At 38.8% G+C, this 9,158-nt stretch overlaps 1 protein-coding gene across 2 annotated transcripts; it reads left to right on the top strand.

The window, feature by feature from the left end:
- Positions 1 to 74: 74 nt before the first annotated feature.
- Positions 75 to 7,607, top strand: myl9b (myosin, light chain 9b, regulatory). 2 transcript variants are annotated; one of them, XM_007554207.2, is made up of 4 exons: positions 75 to 93; positions 5,569 to 5,772; positions 6,531 to 6,692; positions 6,783 to 7,607. In XM_007554207.2, the coding sequence occupies exons 2-4, from the start codon at positions 5,589 to 5,591 to the stop codon at positions 6,956 to 6,958; spliced, it is 522 nt and encodes a 173-aa protein (XP_007554269.1). In that variant the 5' UTR covers positions 75 to 93; positions 5,569 to 5,588; the 3' UTR covers positions 6,959 to 7,607. The 2 variants fall into 2 exon arrangements, with proteins under 2 accessions (XP_007554269.1, XP_007554268.1); XM_007554206.2 differs by lacking the exon at positions 75 to 93 and adding an exon at positions 1,121 to 1,235.
- Positions 7,608 to 9,158: the final 1,551 nt, after the last annotated feature.

Raw genomic sequence — 9,158 nt, 5'->3', positions numbered from 1 at the left:
GATTGACCTTTTGATTCAATCAATTGAACTGTTATTCAATCAAAAGATCAATCAAGGGGTATTGACGACCTTGGCTTTCAGCTTGAAGCCAAGGTCAATACACCTAAAAAGAGTCAGATCTTTTGTCGCAGTACTTCATATTTTACTTAATTTTTCTTTCAGTGTAATAATTTCAATTTGAAGACTACTGTAGCCCAGTAGATGGCGACACTGCACCGCAGGAGAACATCACTTTTAACTAACACGCGGTAGACCTTGGACGTATCCCCCCCCCCGCCCCCTTTTTGTCGATTGTACTGCAATCTAATTCTGTTTTTCTAAATTAAAAAAAAATGTACTTTAGATGATATTCTATTAAAAATATAAAACCAATGATTATTGCTGAGTTAACAACAGATATAAAAAGGGAAGGTAACAATGGTTTCTTATTAGTTTTACACTTAAGTCACACTGTCATATACAAATAAATGTTCATGCTTTAGGCAACTGTATTTTATTTTTCTAAAAAACAAAACAAAACAAAAAACGTGTAAAATGTATTGAAGACCTGTGAAAGAAAGCTGTGTTGAAGTCTTAAATTATTCTGCCCAAACAATGAGGGGAAGATCTTAGATTTTACAAAGAGCTGAAAAGAGTCAGAGTGACATAAGATTAAACCAGATACTTTATTAATCTTGTGAAGAAAATTATCATAGTTTTATTAGGAGAGAATAACTGGAAGTGAAAACAGAAACTGTCCTTGACAGCATCATTTAAGGTGTTCATTTTAAATTCTGGCCCCTGAGTTGTGGAGCCTCGCTGCCTATTTAAGGGCACTATTGTTCCAGCAGAAACTCAAGTCTGCATTTCCTCACTGCTCCCTCTCTCCCTTAATATGTTTCCACCAAATGTTTAGACTCCTTTCTCTAAATAAGGCAGCCTTATCGTAGTTCCTGTCATTTCATCTTTGCCTTTTCGCCAAACATCCCAAAGAACGACCGCGGCAGCAGCGAGGCTGTAGCTTTTGCATTCCTTTGCCTTGTATGGACAAATGGTCTGGGCCTGGTTCGTCTCCCTACGGGACACACTGCTATTTCCATTGGTCTGAGGAGGAAAAGGAGGCGGGGCCTAACCAGGGGCGTTTGATTGTTTGAGCAAACTTTTCAGCAGGACCGCTTGCCTCCTTTCCCTCTGCGGTGACGGGTCCGGACAAAAGGAGTTGAAAAGACTCTCTTCATTTTCAGCTTGAAGCCAAGGTGAGAATGAAAGCTGGCTGTAACTCTTTAAGAGCGCCAAGGATCTCTTTTAGCTTTATTTTAAGTGGTTTGGTGAGGTAAGATCTCAGGAGTCGGAGCTGAGGAGAGGATAGCTATACAGTGATCTTCCGAAGTTGAATATTTGTGGAGATTTCCTTCCCTGAAAGGAGACTTAATGGGGTGTTCATCTTGTGCCAGTTGAACTGTGAGCATGTATGGTTATGTTCATTTCCACCACAGAGGAACTTCCAAATGCAGCTGACCCATTTCTTACGTTCACCTGAGATGCCGTCCCTTGTTGGACTCCTCACTCTGTTTGTTCTTGGTATGTGTGACCGTTGGTCTCTGAGTTTTCACACTTCAGCGCCGACTGACCTTCATGACTCAAAGTCGGTGAGATGGAGTGAGACAGCGACTGCTCCTATTGGATCTAAGGACAGGGGAGCTTTGTCTTGGCCCACTCCGAATAAAAGGATGAAAGAAATCAGTGATGGACAGAGAGCAAACGTTTCTGTCAGTACAAATCAAGTTGTAGTTATTTGTGTTGTTCTTGCCACAATTCATTGCTGGTTTTAAGCATTAATTCTTATTCATGTTGAAGGTAAAGTTCATGCGCTGAAAACTTAAAATGTCTAAAATTTATGATGTCAGCTACAGGCCTTAAAGAAAAAAAAAGTCTTGAATCCAAACCTACATATTATGTTTATTATTTCAGTCCTTCTGAAATCGGTTCGCTGTATTTTTATGCAATTAAAATAAAGGTATCTTTCTACACCATGTACTTTTAGTCTTTAGTAAGTATATCTCTAACAAAATATGTCTTCAAAGCAAGGATTTCATTACACTGCATTCCAAAGTTGAAAATAAAAAAAAAACATCTACAAAATCAATTATAAGTTAATGTCATTAATATTTTGTGGTTAATGTAGCTCTTAAGATTAATTTAAAGCATTATATAGGGCATAATAAAGGACCTTAACTAAATTGCTACAAGCTTTTCAGACAAAGTTGGATTTAGGAGGATGTGGGCTCCTGAACTAAAGTGGGTTTTGGTGCTTTACTTGAGTTTTTCGTTTTTTCAGGCATTGCAATAGATTAAAAGGGAACACATCAACATCATTTGTAGGCCACGTATATAAGAAACCATCCTTGTATATGTGCTTTCTAAAAAGAAATGACTCCCCTGCCCCCAAGTGTTTTAAGTGTCAGGCCTCTGAATGCAGCGAGGTAACGTCACCGAAAGGAAGGGTAGAGGCTAGGACCTCGAAATAAAGGCTTTTATGTCTGATGTACTTGTGTTTGCACCAGATAAAAACTGGGTGTTGTGCGTCTTCCGAAAAGAATGAAGGGAAAAGCGCTAAACGAATGGAGGAACTCCTTGCTTCCTGAAATGTCGTATTACCTCCCCGTGGTAGTTTTGTTTCCAGCTTCCTGTGAGGTTGGGAATGGAAGGGCCTGCGGCCAAAAGTGCACACCTTTGGTGTTTTGTTTTCATTAGCTGGGACACAAAGGGAGCCAAGTGTTAGGTGAAATCAGTGAAGACTGTAGAATAACCTGCTAGAATTTAACCCGTAAAACCGATGAAGGAATCTGCTTATGTTTTATTTTTGGTAAACTTTAAACAGCATGAGTAGAATAAACTCATGTTTATTGAATCACATGTTTAAAGTGTGATTCAACACATTTTAAAAATGTACTTGACAAATTCTCCTAAGTTTTAGTTTTTTTGTTTGTTTTACTTAGGTTGGCTTATTCAAACAGACAAGACAACCAGAGGCGATATTCGTAATTCGTTAACTAACATATGATACTGAATAGTTTAATCCAGTTCCAAAAATTCCCAGTGTAGAAAGCAGTTTTATACCTGTGCTAGATTCTTGGTGGTTGAATCACAACTAACAAGTACATTCACAGTTTCTGTCATTAAGTCATCTGGTTTGTTCTCCATTTTAAAAAAAAAAGTGAAATTGACAACAAAACATTCCTAAAATTGTAACAAACTTTTGAAACATGCAAATAAGGTGGTTTATAAACCATTTTCTTGATGACCAGGTGTTGCAATTTACAAATGATGACTACTTCAGACTGCTGTTGCTAAATTAGCTTAACCTGGATAGAAACATCTTCTCATCCATAAATCTTATGGCAATGCTTGACTTTTTGTTAAGCTGACATCTTCATTTATAATACATATCGTCCCCATCACTCTGTGCTGCACACAACACGCCATGTATAATAGCACCAGTCGGCCGAACCAATTATTTTGTTATAATCTGACCAAAACTTTTAGATTGGGTTTATCACCAAAAAAGAAGTGGCTATTGTTGCTTGAATTTACTTCTAATTGAGCACTGCATCTTCAAATAAGTGTGAAACAAACAAAAAGATAGTTACCACTGTAATAGAATGATATTGTGAAACAGTTTTTTTTATAGTGCACGTGTTTGTGAACTGTCCTACAGTAAAGGTTCCTCACTTTGTTTTTAATCTATGTGGAGGAAATGCAAACATGGAGATCCATAATGTCTTCATGTAAACTTTAGATCACAGCTGAGTTGTCCATTAAGATCATAAACTGAGCTGACACGCCACATTTGCATTGGCTATAACAGTATGAACGAGGTACAGTTGCACTAATTTGTATAAATAAAAATGACTGTAAGACATGCATCTGCAGCCCGGATAAGAGGCAGAGAAAACCCCTTTTACGTGGTACTCTTTTTTTTTTTTTTTCCTTTTGTCTTGGCTGACCTGCACAGTAATTCGTCTTTGCTCTGCTCTATTAAATACAAAGACACTGTCACACATAGGGTGATGAAAGATGTGGTGAAAACGGGCTAACAAAGCTGTGGCAGCACAAATGTATTAAACCATCAAAGGGTTAGAAATGGCTTTTTGAGAGCATTCATCTCCACCCTTCCTTGCTTTTGGACAATTTCGATTACTGTAGACCTAAAAGCCCCAGAGAGCTGCAGGGTTTGAGATGCTCAGACGTAGTCGTCTAGACGCTGAAACCGCTAGGACTGACCATTGTCTCTGCTTCTACCACGTCAACATCGAGGAGAAAATGTTCGCTTGTTGTCCAGTGTATCCCTCCAAATAACCAGTGTAATGGTTTTAAATAAAAAGGACCAGCATTATTTATTTTATATGGTAGTTGTCATAATGTGTCCATTCACTTCAGTCAGGCACAACCTTTAATAGAAACATCAAGTGGACATGCAGCAGTTAAAATTCACCTTAGGTTGTTTCATTGGACAGAACTAAATGGTTTGACTCATTTTATGTGCCTAAACAAAGAGAAGGAATAGACGTGAAGGAGAAAACTTACTTGAGATTTTCAATTTAAAAAGGGGGCAGTGACTTTGCTAAACAAAAAAACAACTTGCATGTACCCAAGTTACATTTATTATTGGTAGCATACATTAGTAATCCCTCTGCCTGATGTTAATTAGAGATTAAAACAACACAATGAGCAGAAGATAAAAACTAAATGTACAAGTGTCCACTTTGGGATAGAACAAGTTGAGCATTATTTCATGTGTGTGAAATAATAGTCAAACAGTAAGCTTGTGAAATCATTTTCCAAACAGCAATAAATGCATATCTTGATAATTGTCGATGAGTGTAGAGTGGCTGAAGAGTGACATCAGGCTTCAGAGACATGACGCAAACCAGAGATTTAGCTCTAGGCATAATATATTTTTAATAAGACTGAAAAATTTTGCAGGCTCCAGTTTGTTCCATATAAAGTAAATATTATAAAGACTACTTATCAGAGTTTGAGATAACACGTTCATCTTAAAGTTAACATTTTTTTTATATATATATCTTTTTGTTACAATAAAGACGCTTGCATTCCATCATCTCTGTGCTTATCTAGACATGATGTCACTCTTCTGTGTGAATAATTGGCCTCATTTACCTTCCTGCACAAACCAGCCTTACCCCTGTGTCCTCCATCAGCCATTTACCCCGGGACTCACACATGTGCACACACAAACGAATTATAAATCCTTGTAGACCCAAGCATGAGTGACGGGTCTAATTCTGGAACTATCTGAGGTGTGTGCTGCAGTGACATGCCATTTTCACACCCATCAAAGTGCCTGCCGTTTCACCGAGAATGCGTTTCTCTCTCTCTCTCTCTCTAGAGGAAGTGAGGTGGAAAAGATTCACCCTCAAGTGCAAACAAAACCTATGGAAGATTTGGTGCTAAATGCACACTATACTGTATAAACCAGCTTAGTTTGTGCATTCGCATAAAGCTGTGTTTGTTAGCGAAGCTTTGTCTAACCTACCTTTGTCTGACGTGATGCATATCTCTGCACAGGTCCAGATCGAGCCGTCGCCATGTCTAGCAAACGTGCCAAGGGAAAGACCACCAAGAAGCGGCCACAGAGGGCCACCTCCAATGTCTTTGCCATGTTTGACCAGTCCCAGATCCAGGAGTTCAAAGAGGCGTTCAACATGATCGACCAGAACAGGGACGGTTTCATCGACAAGGAGGATCTGCATGACATGCTGGCCTCTTTGGGTAAAAAAAAACAAAAAAAAAACTTCAGGCTTTTTTTTTGTCACTATTTGGTGGATAAAACAAAATGGGAGAAAAACATATAATAAAGTAAAATAAATGTTTCACAGATGTGGTGCATTTATGGGGTTCAACTTAAGTCGGAATCCTTATTCTCAATATTCCTCACCCACCAAATATTGCTGCATATCAGGCAAATGTAAGCGTCTGTACAATGCTTCGCAAAAGCATTAATAGCTCTTTAAGTTAACAGTACAACCAAGAACTTGAGTGTATTACTTGGATTTTGTGAGTTCAACTCACAAAAAGTACTACATAATTATGTGGAAGGGTGTGCATGGTTTTTTAAATTCTTTATAAATGATAAAATAAGGAGCACAGCAGATGGGCCAGGTGAACCCCCCTGAGCCCAGCATCATCAGGGTGAAACACAGTGGGGGCAGCATCATGCTTTCCTGAATACAGGCTCCAAAACACTTGAACTTTGCAGGAGCTTCATCATCGAGTCCGACTCAAATCTGAACAATTTTGCAAAGATTTTGGTCTCCAGAGCTGGAAGTGACGTACATTAAAAGAGTTTCAGTTGTCATTGCGAATGCAAAAGCAGCCGCAGATTTCCACTTTACAATTTTGCATTGGTATTTCACATAAAATCCCAACACGCATACAAATTTAAGGTCGCAAATATACGAAGTAAAAGAGGGGCATGAATAGTTTAAAAGAGGCATTGAATGTAATCTAACCGCGTGGCTGCTTCGCAGGTAAGAACCCGTCGGATGAATATCTTGAGGGAATGATGAACGAGGCTCCGGGGCCCATTAACTTCACCATGTTCCTCACAATGTTTGGCGAGCGGCTCAACGGGACGGACCCCGAGGACGTCATCCGCAACGCCTTCGCCTGCTTCGACGAGGAGGGATCTGGTGAGTTGCGTACAGAAGAGCCGTAGATGCCGTTTTCAGTGTGCAGCGCTGTATTTTGTTACTCAGTGTGGATGCCGTCTGCCCAATCAGGGTTTATCCACGAGGACCACTTGAGAGAGCTGCTGACCACCATGGGCGATCGCTTCACAGATGAAGAGGTGGACGAGCTGTTCCGCGAGGCGCCAATCGACAAGAAGGGCAACTTCAACTACGCGGAGTTCACTCGCATCCTCAAACACGGCGCAAAGGACAAGGACGACGAATAGAGGGAAAACGGCTGCTCCTGGCTCCCGCTCACATGCTGCACCACAGATTTTCACCGATCCCTCCCCCTTACAGTGTATATTAGAAGTAAATAAATTCAGAATCACTATATAAATGTCCTTAAATTGTGTTGTACATTTGATGGCGAACGTGTCGATTGAGGATTTAATCTAAGGATCCACAGATCTTGTTCTGCGATACACTTCCTGCAGCTCAAACTACATTAACTGCACTTTGACTGGTATTTATAGGCAACTTAGTAAGACTTTTGTGATGCATTGCACACCGCTGTGTTTGTTTATATGTGCTGTATGGACTTTCGGCTTCAGTGCTACACAGCAATGATTACCCCTTCCTGCCTGCCTTATAACTACCACATACGCTTAAGCACTGCCACATGGCTCCTTTCTTTCATTTCTCCTTTGTATTCTTGTAGGGTTGCAAAAACTGTTTATTTGATTTTGACAATCAAGCAGTGAGAATGGCCTCCTGGCAAAGCGGACAGTTGAGGCTGATGCTTTGCTTCATCAGCTGGTTGTATTGGTTGAAGGATCGGGTATGTTTGCTGTAGTAGGAACTCGGTCATGAATCTGCTCAGGCTAATAAAGTATGCTACAGCTCCTGTAGTAAATGGACCATGTCTGTGGCAAATGAAGAATGTGTCTACTCATTTAAACTAGCTTTTTAAAAAAAAATATATATATATACTTTGTAGAATTTAAAAATGAAAGTGTTTATTGGATTCTCTGCCACAATATGTGTCTTTTTTTTTTTTTTACTAAGTTCAATATTGACAATTTAAATTGAAAAATACTTTTTGGTATCTTAAGTGATATTCTGCCATTTAAAAGATGATTTAACTCCGACTCCTTAAACTTCTAGCAAAGTGCAGTCAGGGTCTTGTCCATATACCTGTACTACCAAAGAGGGAATAGAAGAGGTACAGAATTAGATACAGCACATTTTAGAACTCAAAATCTTGAATGGTGTTGCACTTAAATGGTGTGACTGCATCATTTTTAAATGTCTTGATCACCAGCAACTTGAGGGTATAAAAAAAATTCAGTTTGTGTCATGAAAGGTAAACCAGATCCATTTGTCACCAGATTTGATCATTAATGACATACAATTGTTACCATAAAGCCGGTGAGCTGCATAAAGCACATTTTTTTCAGTAAGGATAAAAAAAGAAGTGAAACGTATATATGAAACAAACTGAACTTTTATTTCTTTGAAATGTTCATACAAAAAAACAGACATTTAAAGTTTAAGGCGTATATTGCACAGACTATTGAGTTTTTAATACATATAAAAAAAAATAAAAAATAAAAACAAACCGGGACATCCTCCCTCATTTGAAGGCTTAAGGCACAGCAGCCAGTCACACTGCCTGGAGTCATAATTTGTAACATGAAGTGGAAAAAGAAAATGTTCAAAATACATTTGGTTGGACAGGAACTACATTTTGAGAATGAATCTCATGCTAGTAAATATGAAAAAAAAAAAAAAAAAAGCTTGACCTTTCACATATTTACATCAGCACATTGTTTTTTTTTTTTTTATCAGAAGTGTCAGCTTACGTCTAAAACCTCGCTACTTAAAATCTTAGCCAGCTTTTCCCAGTATTCTGACCTCGAAGGCATCATCACAGTGTATTTATGTAGTTTGAAAAAATGTAATTATAACTTATGCCTGACATCGGTTGTGTGTAACTGAGGTATAAATGAACACCGGCCTACTCTGCCTCTGCAACAAAAGCAAACATTAACCTTAACTTTGTGGCACAGAGTGGAACACGGTGAAGAAAACATGGGAGAAAAGTTTGGAGGGGTTTTTTTTTTTGGAATGGTGGCAGTGTTCATTGCTCAGCAAAAGTAAAACCCAAACATATGTTGTTCTTCTGTTCACAACCACTCACACTAATACAACAGAAATGAACTAAACACAGCTTTGTGACCTGGTAAACATTAATCAATAATTGTGCTACAGTATTGACCAGAAAGGAGTCCAGCCTTCTGCCAAACTCCCACACACAGACACTCACAGATACCAATATTAAATGTTCGGGGGAGGAACAGTTTCACAGAAACTACATCTTCATGGATTAGCAGAAACTCTATAGAAACCACTTTTAAACTATCAGATGTGGAAAAAAACTACACTTTTTTTTTTTAGACGTACAAAAGAAAATGTGCTACATTT

This window comes from Poecilia formosa, unplaced genomic scaffold (assembly GCF_000485575.1).
Source record: "Poecilia formosa unplaced genomic scaffold, Poecilia_formosa-5.1.2 Scaffold62, whole genome shotgun sequence".
Taxonomy (NCBI): domain Eukaryota; kingdom Metazoa; phylum Chordata; class Actinopteri; order Cyprinodontiformes; family Poeciliidae; genus Poecilia; species Poecilia formosa.
Note: the sequence above shows the minus strand (reverse complement) of the source record. Positions and strands in the feature narration are given on the sequence as shown.